Raw genomic sequence first — 17,189 nt, forward strand, 5'->3', positions numbered from 1 at the left:
TGTCAGATGTGCCTTCATTGTTGGCACCAATGTTTTTCGGTATCGCTTCCCGAATATTGCTCAGTATTTACAGCAGAGCTCTTTGCCTTGTATCAGGCCATGCAGTACATCCAATGAAACAGGGTTTCCAATTGCACCATCTGCCCTGACTCTCTGTGCCCTTCAAAGTCTCTGTGTGTTCTATGTCATCCATCCCCTACTGCAACAGGTTCAGGAATGTTGTCACACACTAACTTCTGTGGGTTCCAAGTCATGTCCATCTGGCAGGAAATGAGGCAGATGACACTGCTGCCAAGGCTGCAGTCCTCGTATCGCAGCCCGCTAGTTCTTCCATTCCCTCTGATAACCTCTCTGTTGCCGTCTGTCAGCAGGTGTGTCACTTCGGCATCACGACTGGTCCTGCCGTCATTGGCACAAGCTCCAGGTTATTAAGCCTCTCCCAATGGCTTGGATGACCACCTCTTGGCCCTCTCACAGCGAGGAGATAATTGCACTTAGGTTGCGTGTTGGGCATTGTCTTTTTAACCATCACCATTTGTTAAATGGTGCTCCCCAGCACTATGTGCTCATTTACCTCAACCTCTGACGGTTTGCAATTTCCTGATGGAATGCCCTTCTTTTAACCACTTACTTTCTCATTTACATTTGCCATCTGAGCTATCGGCCGTTTTAGCGAATGACGCATGGTCTGTCGACTTCGTTTTACCTTATATCCAGCGTAGCAATATGGCAAAGAATTTTTAATGTTTAGTTCAGGACTACAGTGTATTTTACAGACCTCTAGTGTATTTTATAGACCTTTCTCCATGTCCCTGTTTTTGCTGTCCTCTCTTCTGTCGATTGGGACTAACATGTAGTCATTATTAACTCTTTTCTTTGTTTTCATGTTCTGCAGTTCTGACCTGGGCGCTTACGATCCTAGTTGTTTTTGCACCCTAAACCTAACCCAAACAAAAACAAAACAGCCAATAGGCTAAATTCACAACCACCATTATCTGAGCTCTCTCATAGTAGGTGGCTTTGTGCATCCACAGAATGCATCTCATCCCTGGTTGATGAGCACATCTGTACCGTTGCACAGGACCCTCCATCCTACATAAAACCACTTTTTGGATCCATTCTCTTCCCACCTATAACCCTCCTCCTCCATCTACACCTACGTCTATACACACACTCTGAAAACTGGTGGGAAATGTATAGTAGAGGCTACCTAACATGATAACAGATTAGGCCATTAAAGTTTCTTCCCATTCCAGTCGCATATGGAATGTGGGAAGAATGACTGCTTAAATACTTCTTGCATGCTGTACTTAATCTAATTTTATGTTCACGATCCTTACAGGATCCTACTTTACACCAGTATCCCACATACACGTGGTGCCTCTCCCATCAATCACCTGGAAGCCTTCCTAAGACCTCATTTATTGTCATGCTAGCTGACTTCACCTGGCCCATAACTGCTTCATGTGCCAGTCTCAGGGGCTGTACGGAAGAGGCACTTCTTGAGATGTAGAAACTAGGGCCCTTTCACTTGGTACTACAATATTACTGCTCAGAAGAAGAAATTAATGTATTAAGCTGGTAATATTAAACTCTTTGTTATTGAACTAGTGTGTGTAGTGGGTCTGTTTGTATGTCTGTGAAATACAATATCCCTAGCAGTGTCGATGACTCCCACAGCTTACGTAATTTTGTACATGCAGACAAGCTACTCTTGTGGTGGAGAAGCTATAGGATCGTCTCAGATTGGAACACTGCAGTTCGCATGTGGTCATTCGATGATTGTCTGTGAGTGAAATGAGTTCCTTTTAGCTGAGAGAAATTTCTCTATGCTTTTGATGTGTTATTAAAGCAGGTTCTACAGCAAACATCAACCTCCAAAATGTTCAAAGTCCTATACAAGCTTGTAGTACACAATAGTTCATCACAGAATCCTTTGATCAAAATTAAATATACTCAATTATCTTTGAAATGCAATAGACTGTATTCTGGTCATTACTAAACTCTACAGTAACACTACATATCGCCTGTGAATCTCAAAAAACACAAATTTTGCAATATGTCGGCTAACAATGACTGTTTCATTGCACACATACACTTCATCCACATCCTCTCGTTATCCTGTCTCGTAACAAGGTCCTCTCACATTCCGATTCTCTTACTTTTCTTCGCTTGGCACGGAACAATGCTAAGTGAAGGAATAACTGTATCGCTCGCTCAGGCAAAACATACCACCTCGCAATAATATATTAACATTAAACCAATAACAATAGGAAGGTTGTTGAACTGATCAGCTAGTGCGGGCCAAGGGATGTTATATGGCCCCGCCGTGGGAGCGAAATTTTGTTTACAACTTTTCGTGAACCCACTCTGTACTAGCTTTATGCAACTATCCTTACTTCAGGCTGGACTGTGCTTACCAAATACCATTAACAATAGGCGACTGGTAGGGCCATGGCCTTTCCAGATTTTGGACATCCCCATTTGGACAAAGCCTCCACAGGAAACCATGGAAAACCAGGAGTGAGGTCAGCCATCCTGGTTTCCAAATCCCATTTTGCATTTTTGTACTTTGGACTGAAATTTTTGAATTTAAATCACAATCTTCTTGTTCAGTTTTTTCACAATTAGTTATTGCAGAAAAGCTGGGTGACATCAGTCGATCTCAGAGGGAAGCTGGATGCTGCAGGGTGGGCTGTCTCTAATGGTGACACTCTCCCCACGACTGTGACCAGGATGTGTAGTCGATGGATCAGGTTGTCTCTCGTGGTGGACCAGGCGGTTACGGGCTCATATCGGGATCAGGAGTAGGATGTGGTGAACATGAAACAGCATGAAAAGTCTGTGCATTTTGACCCCTTACTCTGAATATCTTCTTGGCCCTGAAGTTGTTAGTAGATTTGTATGCTAACATGTTTCTGCACTGGCACGATAGATTTGGATTGAGTTTTTCTTTGTTCACTTTTCACCATTCTTTCACATTTCTAACACTTCTGTTAAATGACCCTGGTTTTAATCCTCTTTTCATTGAATTACACCATGGATCAGTCTCAATAAGATATGAATTCTCATAATGTTCCTAATTACGGTGCATGTACCCTATCAACAGTCACCGGTTGTCCATGGGAACGCACAATTACACTGCACTTATATTTCGATAACTTCATAAATAATTTAATCAGTCATATATTCCCTTATTTACAATGTCATAATACTTAGCTTGCTTCACTGGAAGTCCATTTGCTCAAGTAATACAAACATTTAACCACTAATACATTGTAATTTCGTGAGCATCTGAATCTAACGTAGCTCAGCCACTATTAGTTTACCTGTCACATGACACTGAAAATTTGGTGATGTAGCAAAGGTCCACCTAATTGTAGTAAAGCCAACCACAGGATGACATGCACACCCCTGCTCTTTGTCTAATATTGCCAGAAAAATTTTTCTGCCTTAGCATACTTCTCACACAAGTGCGCGTATTTCAATGTCCAGAGCTAGTTAGACTGATTTCCCATCAAAATACTTGCTTCCAGTAAGTACAGACACTATAACTCATGAACTACATTACTCTTTATACTTAATTGAGAACATGAACACATACAAAATTAAAATTCATTCTGGAAATAAACACAAAAGTTATTCATATACACATAACAGTATACAATCAGCATCAGCTCTCATGTGGTTCTGCTGAGAACAGATATCAATGCACTCACTTATCTAACTAAATCTACCTACACCTAAAAATTCAATGAAATAAAATCTCCTTAATAACTTTTTAACGTCATGGTGAGGATAGTCCCTTCACCTTCTCCGGTACGCCAATAGATATGCCGCAGAATGTGGAATCCATATTATTTCTGACAGCCCAACAAATAACCATTGCCATCTCTTGTTCCTCTTCTTCAGTAAAGATGCCTGTGGACGAGTGCGTAACAACACTCTATCCCCTACAGCAAAAGTTTGTACTTTCTTTAACTTATTGTCATATTATACCTTTCTCTTTCTGGCCTTTTCAGCCATATCACTAAAGCCAACTTAATCTTTTCTTCCCAAGTGGGCTTATCATGTGGCACCCACTCATTCCTTTCTTCCTTTTGAAACATCAGTTCCTCTGAAGTGAAATTCGTTGAAGTATGCGGTAAATTATTTACAATGTCTTTAAACTCTTGCACATATTCTATCCACTGTGTTTGACAACTCGGACAATATGTCCTCATAAATCGATTTAGCTCATGGAACACCCTCTCAATCGGGCTCACTTGTATCTTGATATTAGTATTTGTTTAATTCCATTTTGTTCCAATGCATGTGCCGGCCGAAGTGGCCGTGCGGTTAAAGGCGCTGCAGTCTGGAACCGCAAGACCGCTACGGTCGCAGGTTCGAATCCTGCCTCGGGCATGGATGTTTGTGATGTCCTTAGGTTAGTTAGGTTTAACTAGTTCTAAGTTCTAGGGGACTAATGACCTCAGCAGTTGAGTCCCATAGTGCTCAGAGCCATTTTTTTTTTTTTTGTTCCAATGCATTCCTCCAGGTATATGAGGTAAAATTACTGTCATTATCTGATATAATAGCTTGTGATTTCCCTACTTGTGGTATATATTCCAGCAATAATTTCCTTAAGATGGTTTTACTCGTAGAGGTTTTCATCAGATATAACTTCACGTCTTCTTCTTCCATTATGGCCTCTGTAGGACCACGGGTAGCCCCTTCGTGGACTGCATTTTCCTCTTCTTCTCCCAGAACCTCTTTGTTCTTTCTCTTCTTCTCTCCTGCTCTTCTTCTGAGATCTTCAGTATCTTTTTCTCCTGTCGGCTCCACTGGTGACACTCTAATCTTTACCTGCATTCTTCTGTCGTCCTTTCATTGTACCTTGATCCCCAATTCCAACCAGTCCTTCCGAAGTTCAACAACCCACTTGGTTCCTGTCTTTCCTCTTGTCCTCCCTGTTGTTTCCCACACTCTCTTCATAATTCTGTCCATACTCATCCTAATTACATGTCCAGCAAACCTTGTCCTTTTGAGTCTGATTTCCCCGGATGTTGTTCTCACATTCCGGTACAGTTCTTCCCTAGGTCTTTGCATCCATCTCTCTTCACCTCTTTTGGGACCTAGTATTTTTCTCAGTTCTTCTCTGCCCCATTTCTTCCTAGTGTCATCATCTCAGCAGCATATAATACTGCATTCCTCACAGTTGCCTTGTTGTGACTTATCTCTGCCTCTGTGGATATATTCTTTTTATTGTATATCTCCCTCTCATCACACAGAAGGCTGACCTCATCTTGTTTATCCTCTCTGTTATTCCCTCCTTTCTCCTGTTCCTTCCTGTTATAAATTCTCCCAGGTATTTAAATTGTCCACCATTTGCACAGTGCTTTCTGGTGTTTCCCAGCCTGCAGTGGTATTTAATGTCTTTGTCTTGCTGCAGGCGATCCTCAGTCCCATCTTTTCGGCTAACTTACAAAAGTTGTTGAATTGTGTCTTTGCGTCTTCTTCCGCCTCACTTACTATTGCTATGTCGTCTGCAAAGGCTAGGCAGTCCACTTGAGCCCTGTTGTCCTTTTCGTCTCCCACATGAGTCTTTGGTATTCCCATTTCTTCGTTTATTGCTCTCCACTGCCTGATCACTTTGTCCTGTGCTATATTGAACAACAATGGTGACAATCCATCTCCCTGTTTGACACCAGTCTTGACCTCAAATTTTTCTGACAGTGTTCCTCTGCTCCACTTGGTAGTTGCCAACGGTACTTTCTACCTGTTCTTCTACTCTCTTGAGCAATAGTTTTGACAGCACCTTGTATCTGACCTCTAGTAGTGCTATTCCTCTCTACTTGTTTGCATCTCTCTTGTCCCCCTTCTAATGTATTGGTAATACAATTGCATTCTTCCAGCCTTCTATTCTTCCAGCCTTCTGGCAACTTCTTTGTTCTTCAGATCTGGTGGATTATGTTGGTCATGTTGTCTATTGCTATGTTGCCTCCCCACTTTATCATCTTGGCTGCTATACCATCTTCTCCAGTTGCCCTATTATTCTTTAGATCGCTTATGGCATGTGTGACTTCATCCCTGGTTGGAGGTCGTGGCTCTCTCTCTCTCTTCTGTGTCAGTCCCCAGTTTCAGCTCGTCTTCAGTGGGTTCTCAGTTCAGCAGGTAGACTCTGCAAAAATCCTACAGTTCTCCTTCACACTAACAGCCAGGTCTCCTTTCTTATCTCTTATAAACAGTTCTCTACTCTTGTATCAAATCAGACTCTTTTTGAATTTCTCGAAATAGTGTCTGCTGTTGTGTTTCCTGAAGTTGGTTTCAATCTCGTCCAGTTCCTGCTTCATCTTCTGTCTTCTGGTCCATCTTAATTGTTCAGGCTGCTTCCTTTCTTGCTCCTAAGAATACTTCTTGTTTTGTAAATACATCCAAGAAGCCTACAGTGTATCTACATCCTTCTCACACTCTAGGTAATGCCCTGCAGACATCTGTGGATACCAAAGCTAGTCGTTTCTCCAGTAATATAGAATGGAGGAAACCCCTGCTACCTTTATTATTAGGTTTCATTTTTTGACATATTGCACACATTCTAATGACTTTCTGTACTTTCCATCGCAAATTAGGAAAGTAGCAATATGTTCGTAGCTTATTGGCACACTTAATCACTCCAAAGTAGCCCCAAGCCAGATGTGTATATTGTATCAACTTGACTTCATATCTTTCAGGAATACTCACCAATTATCTCCTTTTGTATTCCTCCGATACAATAAAACTCCCTTTATCACCTTAAAATAGCCTTTCAGGTTGGAATATCCAGGTTGTTCCACTTTCTGTTGGACACCACAGCAGCATATATCCTTTTTCTGTAACTTCTCCATCCCCCTGGCATAATTCCAAATAATACCTTGCCTTTGGCTCTTTCATTAGTATGGTAGTAAATTCTTCTCTGCGCTCACCTAATTGTTCTTCCTGACCTCATCCTTCTGGCAGCCTAGATAGGGCATCTGCAGTTTTTCCTTTAATATATCATACGTGAAATCGACACTCCTGTATCTTCCTTGTCCACTGTAATAATCTCGGTGTGAGCACCTTGCACATTTGCAAGAAGCTGAGGGCTTAGTGACAACAATAGACTATTGTTTGTGCCTCATATAAATAATATTGGAACTTCTTGAAAGCCCAAACTACAGCTTAATGCTTCCAGCTCAGTTGTGGTGTATGCCCTTCCACAACTCGACAATACTCTGCTTGCAAAAACTATAGGGCAGAACATAGGTTGCCCATTAACTGTCTGAATTTGGAAAAGACTAGATCCTAATCCAACATTTGAAGAATTTGTAATCAGGCAAAAATCTAAGTCCATGTATGGATGATGCAACAATTTTGCATTTACCAGAGCGTATTTGATTTTCTCAAATGCATATTGACAGTCATTTGTCCATTGCAAAGAAACATTCTTTCTTAAAAATTTTACTAATGGCTGTGCATTCATGACTTGGTCCTCCATGAACCATTGAAAAAATGAGGCTAAACCAAAAACGCCTTAAGTTGTTTTTTTAAATCCCTAGGCATAGGAAAATTCTTAATAGTGCTTATCTTGGCACTGTCTGGCAAAATTACTTTGTCATCAATGAAATGACCCAAAAATTTTATCTTATTCATCCCGAAGTGAGACTTTTGCAGGTTTGCTATTATTCCAGATCTCCTAAAAGATTCAAGTAATCTCTCTAATAAGCAGATGTGCTGTTATCATGTTGCGGTAGCAATTAAGATGTCATTGACAAACAGGATGAGCTGAATTCTTTGTTCTGGTACTAATACTGCATCTAATGCCATTATAAAAACCCCTGCACTCACATTCAAACCGAAAGGCAATACTTTAAACTGATAACTTCTTCCGGCATATATGGAGGCTGTATATTGTGTTGATGGTTCATCCAGTTTGATCTGCCAATATGAATCTGGAGGTCAATACTGGTAAAGTAATTAGCTCCATGAAACTTCTGAATGAGTTCGTCTATATTTTCTGGGTGAGTTCTCACCGGTACAATAATAATTGTATTGATGACTCTTGCATCCAACACCACTCCTACTTTTCCGCCTGGTTTGGGTACAACTAACAGCGGATTGCAATATGGACTGACACATGGTTCTATCAGGTCCCAAGTTGTTATCCTGTTCATTTCTTCACATACTGATTTCTTCAATCTCCATGGAATTGGATATGATTTATTACAATATGTCTCATGAGGAAACACCTCCAAATGGCACTTAAACCCCTTAATAATTCCTGCCCTTTCTTCAAAAACCTGGATATATTTCTCCAAAACCTCTATCAACTGATTATTTTGTTCGTTTTCCAATCCATTAGCTTACTTTGCCTTTTCTTCCACTTGTTCTGCTATTCCAAGTATCTTGCTTTCCCTTACCTCTTCTGTACGTTTACATCTCCTTCCTTTTCCAATGAGCTTAATACCGTGCCCAGGACAGTGATTTCCAATGCTCCTCTTCCCTGATCAGATCAACTTGTGCCATTTCCCCATTACCACAAAAACTGACTTTACCGGGCAAGAAGTCTATTTTTAAGTCCTTCTCCCTCACAGTCCCTAATCCGATGATACAATCTTCTATCAATTTTTCAATTACTGAGAACATGCATCTTATCGCTGTATTTCCTATTCTTACATCTAGCAAAGTTTGTATCCAGACTGGTTGCGAGCAGGTACCTAAGACTCCAATGACCTTACAGTTACATATCAGCAATGTCAGTAACTCAGTCTTCTGGGATAGCCGTTTAAATAAATTGTTAGAGATCACATTTATCGAAGCTCCGGTAATCAAGATTACTTTGATAGGTATGTCTAATATTTCGGCATGGATCGCTGGTATTTGCACTTATTAGAAACTTGTTCCCCAGGATTTATGTCTTCCATTAACTCCTCAATGATCCTCATTCCATCGTTGTATCTAAAACAGTTTACAGGTGACTGCTTGGCTCCTATTACTCTTTCATTGACTGAACCTCAGGGGAATAATCCAGTCAGATTCAGTTTAAATTGCACTGTCTAGCCGGTCCGTAGTTGTCATCAGTTGTTTCAACTATGACTTGGTGGTTGTTCTTTCCAGGACTGATTATTTGTTGGCCTTGGGCTCGCCTCGTATATAGTTGGATTACTTTGCCCTTGATTTCTATGGTCATTATATACAGGATTGGACCTCCTTTCAGATTGCCTCTGTTTCTGTTTGGCTCATAATTTCTTCTGTTATTCTGCTGTTCCTTACAGTTTGCTTCATTGTTGTAACCATTATTCATATTGGTTCGATGAAAATTATACATTTGTCTTTCATTAATTCTTCTGTTAATACTGTTACAACATATCCACATATTTTCCATTTGACAAGATATATTGTAATTATTTCTTCCTCTTTGTTCCTCCTGTAGCAAATCAATTGAATCTACTGCAGACATGAATTCTTCCTAATTGTCTTCAGAAATATGCAGCAGTTTTTCCCTGATCTCTATCAGAAGCTGAGCTTTGATGATCATTATGACACTTTTGTGATCTATTAAACAATGGAAAATCCAGGATGGAATGTAACAATACCATGAAGGAAAGTTGCTACTCACCATATAGCGGAGATGCTGAGTCGCGATAGGCACAACTTTTGTGATCTATTGGTTGATCCCAATATCTTGCTTTATTCAAATATTTTTCGAAGTATTTCCTTAAGTTCCCTTTTCGGTAAGAGAAGGGTTCCGGGTTATGTACTTCCTTCTTCAATCTCTCCTGAATGCCTCTTGACCAATATCTATTGAGGAATGGCTTCTCAAATTCTTCGTAGGTGTGGCACTTGTCTATTATGTCAGTCACCCACAGACTACCATCGCCTTGGATGCATCCTGATACATATTTGATTTTCAGTTGATCAGACCAAGCTCGTGGTAGCACTCCTCTGAATTGTCTGATAAATACGACAGGATTTGATGTCTTCTTTTCTGGAAAAAATATTTGGAATTGCCTATGCTTTAACATTTTTTCTTCCTTTAAGTGCATGTATACAAATTTTGTGCAACTTCTCCTTTCCATCTTTGGAATCGGTTCCTGTATGCCCGCAAACTTCCTTCAACTCTTGATCTATTTGGCGAGGTAATGGAAGGCCTTCACTCACTACATTCTCTACCAGTTCCTTGATACCTTTATTAACAGATAGTATCACCTACTGTTCTTTATCCACTACGCAATTGTCTGATTGTTGCTTAAACTGCTAAGTTTTTTCTTGGAAAATTTGTTCCATTCACCCTTCATATCCAGACGTTAATTTCTGTACTGTTGAGGCCAGGGTTTGTACCTGTATTTCTACGGTTTGTTATCTCCTCCGCATGTTTCCAATTTCACTGTTTACTCCATTTATTTTATTCTATTTATTTATTTATTTATTTTTATTTTATTTTATTTTATTTTATTTTATTTTATTTTTTTTTTTTTTTTAAATTGTTCATGTGTTTGCTTCATACTGTTTATTTCTCTCCTGATTTCTGTATGTTCATTGTCAAAGTACTCATATCAGCTAATACTTTAACAAAATCTTCCTTTGTGAGCGGTTTGTTCACTTTATTTGTTATACCCTTTACTTTCTTGGCTAATTCTGCCTGTTCTGTAACTAAATTGCTCACAGTAGCAGTCAGATTTGTTACTTTAGCCACTGTATTTGCCTGTTCCACAGCTATAGTTTCTGTATTTGCAGAAATAGCCACCTGCGCAGCTGACATATTCGCTTGCTCAGCAATCTGTTTCGTCTGAGTAACAGTCATGCGAGACTGTTCCGAAGCTAAATTTTCAACTGCTGTTGATATATTTGCTTCTGTAGCAGACATGTGAGACTGTTCTGCAGCTAAACTAGCTACAGTATTCATCAAAAGTTTCATTTGATTGAAGAGCTCAGCCATGGGATCTTTGGTTTCTCCTTGGCCAGCATCTACCATTTGCCCTGGATTTTGTTCATCACCACTGGGCTGCACATTCAATTCCTATTCCCTCTGCATTTTAAACTGTGATCTGGTTTTAACCATAAGAATTCAGTTGTTTACTATTCTTTTAATTACTTTACTCTCACAGAAATACACGTCAGATAGTATACCCCAGAATATCTCTCCACAATTGTGAACACATCAACAACAAAAAACATATATCACTAATATATACTAAAAAAAATCTAATAACTAAATCTACAAATATTCGTAACCCAGTCATTCTCTACAAAGACGAGACTAATGTGTGCAATGAGTTAGCATGTCATTTTTGTGCTTGCCTTTACTATAGAGTAGAACAGCATGAAGTTCATATGTGATGGACCTGTGTTGTCATGGCTGCCTGATGACGGATGTAGCTCATATAGAATGATTCCATCATTTGTACATGAAATTATACAAAGCACAACATTAGTACATGTACATAACATAAAATACACGTTTATCACTACAAATCACAATAGATACCATCAGTACATATAACTCAATGATAATGTATTAATTTGTTTTTGGTCACGAAATATTTGACAGTGTCTATGTTTCACTCCTTGTAGGTCCTGTCACGATTGCCATTTTTATAATATTACTGCTCAGAAAAAGAAATTAATGTTTTAAGCTGGTAATATTAAACTTGTTGTTATTGGACTAGTGTGTGTGTAATGTCTCCATTTGTATGTCTGTGAAGGACAATATCCCTAGCTGCATTGACGATACCCACAGCGTGTGGTGGAGGAACAGCTGCCGACTCCGACGGTTGCCTGTAAAATTCTTGAAACGTAAGAGAAAGAAAACTTCTATAGGATCTTCTCAAATTGGAACACTGAAATTCGCATTTGGTCATTCGATGATTGTCTTAGAGTGAAATGAGTTCTTTTTAGGAGAAAATTTTCTCTATGCTTTTGATGTGTTATTGAAGCAGGTTCTACAGCAAACATCGACCACCAAATGTTCGAAGTCCTATACAAGCTTGTTGTACATTTTAGTTCATCACAGAATCCTTTGATCAAAATTAAATATGCACAATTACCTTTGAAATACAATAGACTGTATTCAGGCCATTGCTACACTCCACATTAACATAACATATCACTTGTGAATCTCAAAAAACACAAATTATACAATATGGCGGCTAACATTGACTGTTTCATTGCACACACTTTCTACATGTCCTCTTGTTTTCCTGTCTCTTAACAAAGTCCTCTCACATTCCGATTTTCTTACTTTTCACGCGGCACGGAGCAAAGCTAAGTCAAGGACTAACTATCTCGCTCACGCAGGCAAAACTCACCACGTCGCGATTATATTAACTTTAAACCAGTAACAATAGGAAGGACTTTTAACTCCTTTCCTGAACTCAAATGTACCTGGTCCTGTTCTGAATCCACAGTTCTCTTCCTCAGCATTGACCTTTACGTCACTGAGACCTACATCTGATATTCAGCCCATATAAAACCGATCGGAAAGCAACAGTATCTACAGTTTGACAGTTGCTGGCCATTCAACATTGAATGCTGCCTTCCCTAGAGACTAGGTATCCATAGCAGATGTATCTGCTCCACCACTTAATTTCTCAACATAAACCATCTCTTAGACCTTCCATCCCCTCAGTTACCCTACAGATCTACTTAGGTCTCCAGTGTCATAACACACAACTTTACCAAGGTTATTACTTTCTCTAGTCCACACAACATTACCAAGGTTACTACTTTCTCTAGTTCATGCCTGTACATCATGAGAGCCATCTATATCTCTCCACCCCCACCCCCACCCCCACCCCCTTCCCCCAATAACAGTTTCCCCAAAATCTAGAGTCGTGAGATAGGAACTTTCCTTTCATCATATAATCATCTTTTCATTACATTTTATTTACTTATTTTGTTTTAACTATTTCCCTTCACTTTTCCACATTTGCCCCATCTCCACTTCGCTCTCCCTCTTATCCTTAATTGCATTATTCATTTCTCAGCTTCTTCCTATTAATCAATTTTTTTATCCTTTTCTCTGGACTGAAGCTGACAGTGCTTCGTAACATACTACCTTTGATCTCCTGCTCTCTGTGATCTGCTCCCTGCCCTTGCACCCTACTTTGTCCCCCTTTCCAATGACAGGGGGTTCCTCTCACCTTAAGGTTTGAGTGACCTGCTCCTCCTTCCTCCCGTTGCCCCTTTCCTCCTCCTCGAGCACGAAAATCTAGGATGGTGCGGTCTGTTTTTGTAAGTGGCTTTTGGCACAAATGTTTCACCTTCTGGAGTTCAGCATTGGTCAACAGTTCTCTCACATAACTGCAGTATTGTGTATGTGCTGGCCTGCAAAGATACCCGTAATGGAGTAGTTTTAAGGTTTTGTGATAGTTGTGTAGTAAATATTCCATGTTTTATGTCCTTGCCTTATTTATACACAATTGTCTTGTGTGTTTTGTTTCACTCGTCATGTTTGATAACAGGAAACCAGAGTAATCAATGCTGAATTGGAACGTCGTCTCCAGCATGCACAACAGCGAGAAGTAGAGTTACAGTATGAAAACAATAAAGCGAAGGAGAGTTATGAGTGTCTAAACACCAAATATGCATCACTCATGGAAATCAGCAATGAAGTAAACAAATTAAGAAGTGAGAATGAAAAACTTGCAGAGCAGCTGGTATCACTGAATGATGCAAGACTTGAAGCCCAGAGGTTACAAGAAGAAAATGGTGCTTTGCAGACTCAGGTGAGTGTATTATACAATTGTGGGTATTCTGCAGCTGCTGGTCATTTATTATTGTTTATTGTTAGCCATTATTTGAAATAATGAAGATTAATTCAGGTACACATCTGCGCCCTGATGACAAATGCAAACGTGTGGCATTTTGTAATGAGATTCTTGATGCTATTGACAATAATAACACTTTTGCACAATGCATCGTGTTCAGTGATGCAGTGACTTTCCACGTTAGTGGTCAGGTAAACAAACACAATGTTCAAATTTGGGGCCTACGGAACCCACATGCAGCCATTGAACATATGAGATCCGCCCAAAGTCAGTGTGTTTTGTGCTATATCCCGATCATTTGTTTATGGCCCATTCTTCTTTGATGCAAACACGGTTAATGGTCAGCAATATCTCTCTATGTTACAAAAGTGGTTGTTTCCGAGGCTACATGAAGACAACTTCATTTTTCAAGAAGACAAGGTACCCTCTCACTGGAATTGCCAAGTGCGTGAATATCTAAATGAAATCTACTGAACCTTTGCATTGGCCGTCAAGGAGCCAGCGACTTAGTGTGTCTGAGCTGAGCTCCTCGGTCACCAGATTTGACACCCTCTGACTACTTCTTGTGGGGTTTCGTTAAAGGGAACGTTTGTGTACCACCACTCCCCCAGAACCTGGAAGAGTTGAAGAACCTGCCATAACATCAGTGACGAAGGACATGCTTGCCTGAGTATCGGAGGAATTTGAGTATCAATGTGATATTGTTTGTATCACTGATGGAGGACATATTGAACATCTGTAATGTGAACTTGATAGGTTTGTAAATATGGAATTAAAGTTTCATATTCGTATATCTTAAAGTTTAATAAATATATGAATTTGAAATGTGTGAATTCTTTTTGAAACACCCTGTAATTGTATACCATTGTGATGTGAAGTTGTATTTCTCAGCCCCGTTGCAGTCTATTAAATGCCGTAACTCTGGACAGAAGTCTACCCATTGTACAAATAACTGCGTTTGTGAAGACTGTGGTCGGGCGCTTCATGGAAAAATACTCATGTGAGCACCCACCATCCTGTGTCAATTGCTGATATGATCACCTACCTAACCCCTCCTTGGTCCCAGAGTGTGCTGCCTTATTTGTAGAACATAATATGTGGGAGCTTAATGTCTCCAGTTGCCTGTCATATTTTTAAGCCTGCAGTCACTTATATGCCATCCTAATGATATCAAACTTTGCCATTTCTATTCCCAGGTCATCGGCAGTACCTCGAGTACTTATTCCCATTATTACCTTGACGTTGACCTCTGGTAGTTACATAAGTTGAATTGGTTCAGGAAAGAGATAAGTGGTTTCAACATGTGATCCCTGCAGCACTCTCTTTGGGGACTTCAACTCCTCACACTCAATTGGAGAAGCAGCGTCAAACTACATTGTCTACTGGCGAAAGTGCTCACTTTATGGAAATTTTTTGCAGACACGACGAGACATACAACCAGCCAGTGGCTGGAGGAGCCACGACCGGAGGGTCTCGACACTGCTCGCTCCTCCTCAGTTCCTACACTCACAGTGGAGAATAGCTTCCAAAAGTCATGACCCTTTTATGTAGCTAAGAATAAAAAGTAGTAGTCTTGAGCCGTTGGACCCAGAACCTGTGTTCGTCGATATTGTTCCGGTAACAGGCAAGTGATGTGTCCTGTCCACTCAGACCTTTCACACCTAGCCAGAATGCTCTTAGAAGTGTTAATTCAGTGGAACTGCAATGAATGTTATTGTCACCTGTTATAATTACAACCACCAATTTCCTCCTGTTTGTTACTCTCCAACCCTCAGAAGTTATCGTACCTGCTGTCGGAACCTAACTGGCCCTGAGAGAGCCTCATGAGAGGTCTCTACATTGGTTTGCACCAATGTTGTTTGTGATTTCCTCTCTGCACCACAGTGGAGTAGGTTGTAACGTGAGTGCAAACAACTGTAGTGATTACTATTTACAACATATATTTACCCCCAGACAGGGCATTTAGGCACCTAGAATTGGCCACTGTCCCTGCCCTCCACCTTGCCTGTCCCTTCTTCCTACCTTCACCTCCTCGTAGATTTCAATGCAGGCCACCGTGCCGTGGATTACTCTCCATCGCCTGGTATAGGTGTCCTGGTTTACCAACTTCTTGATGCTTGTGGTCTGTGTCTTCTCAATTCCAGTGCCCCTAGTCGCTATTGCTCTCCCTGGCACCTTTATATCTGTTGACATCTAGATCTACATTGATAATCTGCAGTCCACCTTAAGGCACCTGGCAGAAGGACCCCATACCAATACTAGTCAATTTGCTTTCCTCTTCCACTCGCAAATAGAATGACTGAAAATAATTGTCTATAAGCCTCCATATGAGCACCAATTTCTTGTACCTTGTCTTCGTGGTCTTGCACACAAAGTATGTTGGAGGGAACAGAATTGTTCTGCAATCAGCTTCAACATCTGGTTCCCTAACTTTTCTCAATAGTGTAAAGAATGTCGTCTTTTCTCCAGGGATTCCCATCTGCATTCGAAGCATCTCTGTAACATTTGCATGTTGTTTGAACCTACCAGTAACAAATCTATCAGCCCACCTCTAAATATCTCCTATGTCTTCCTTTAATCTGGCGTGATACAGACCCCAAACACTCAAGCAATACTCAAGAATAGGTTTCACTGTCGTTCTATATGTGGTCTCCAGATGAGAATGACACTTTCCTAGAATTCTCTCAATAAACTGAAGTCGTTTATTCATCTCTTCTACCACTACCCTCACATGCTTGTTCCATTTCATATCACTTTGTAGTGTTATGCCCAGATGTTTAAATGATGTGACGATGTCAAACAGGACACTACGAATGCTATATGCAAACTTTACAGGTTTGTTTTTCCTACTCATCTGCATTAACTTAAATTTTCCTACACCCAGTAGAAATTTAGTTTAAGTCATCTTGTATCCACCTAGAGTCACTCAACTTCAACACCTTACTGTACACCACAGCATCATCAGCAAACACAACTGCAGATTTGCTGCACATCCTTTCTGCCAGATCATTTATGTATATAGGGAATAATAACAGTCCTGTCACACTTCCCTGGGGCACTCCTGATGATATTTCTGATGAACACTTGCCGTCTTTGAGCCACTCACATATCAGTGAACCTATTCCATATGCTCATACCTTCTTTAAGAGCCTGCAGTGGGGCAACATGTCAAACAGTTTTTGGAAATCTAGAAATATGGAATGGGTAAGTTGAGTTTCACACTTGTGATGGTTTCTGAAACCATGCTGGTTTCTTGGCTGGCTTCTTGGTCCCAAGAGGATTTATTGTATTTGAACTAAGAATATGTACAAGGATTCTGCAGCAAACCAGTGTTAAGGATACAGGTCTGTAATTGTGTGGGCCCATTCTTTTGCCCGTCTTATACACAGGAGTCACCTGAGCTTCTCTCCAATCACTTGAGACTCG

The 17,189-nt window shown here is 40.3% G+C and overlaps 1 protein-coding gene across 7 annotated transcripts in view; it reads left to right on the forward strand.

The window, feature by feature from the left end:
• Nucleotides 1–17,189, forward strand: part of LOC126260094 (kinectin-like) — a 353,744-nt gene that overhangs the window by 178,644 nt on the left and 157,911 nt on the right. For all 7 annotated transcript variants that reach the window (XM_049957313.1, XM_049957309.1, XM_049957310.1 and 4 more), the window contains one exon: nucleotides 13,458–13,721. In XM_049957313.1, coding sequence (XP_049813270.1) covers nucleotides 13,458–13,721 — 264 coding nt within the window. The remainder of the gene's footprint in view (nucleotides 1–13,457; nucleotides 13,722–17,189) is intronic.

Source organism: Schistocerca nitens, chromosome 5 (assembly GCF_023898315.1).
Source record: "Schistocerca nitens isolate TAMUIC-IGC-003100 chromosome 5, iqSchNite1.1, whole genome shotgun sequence".
NCBI classification, from domain to species: Eukaryota; Metazoa; Arthropoda; class Insecta; order Orthoptera; family Acrididae; genus Schistocerca; species Schistocerca nitens.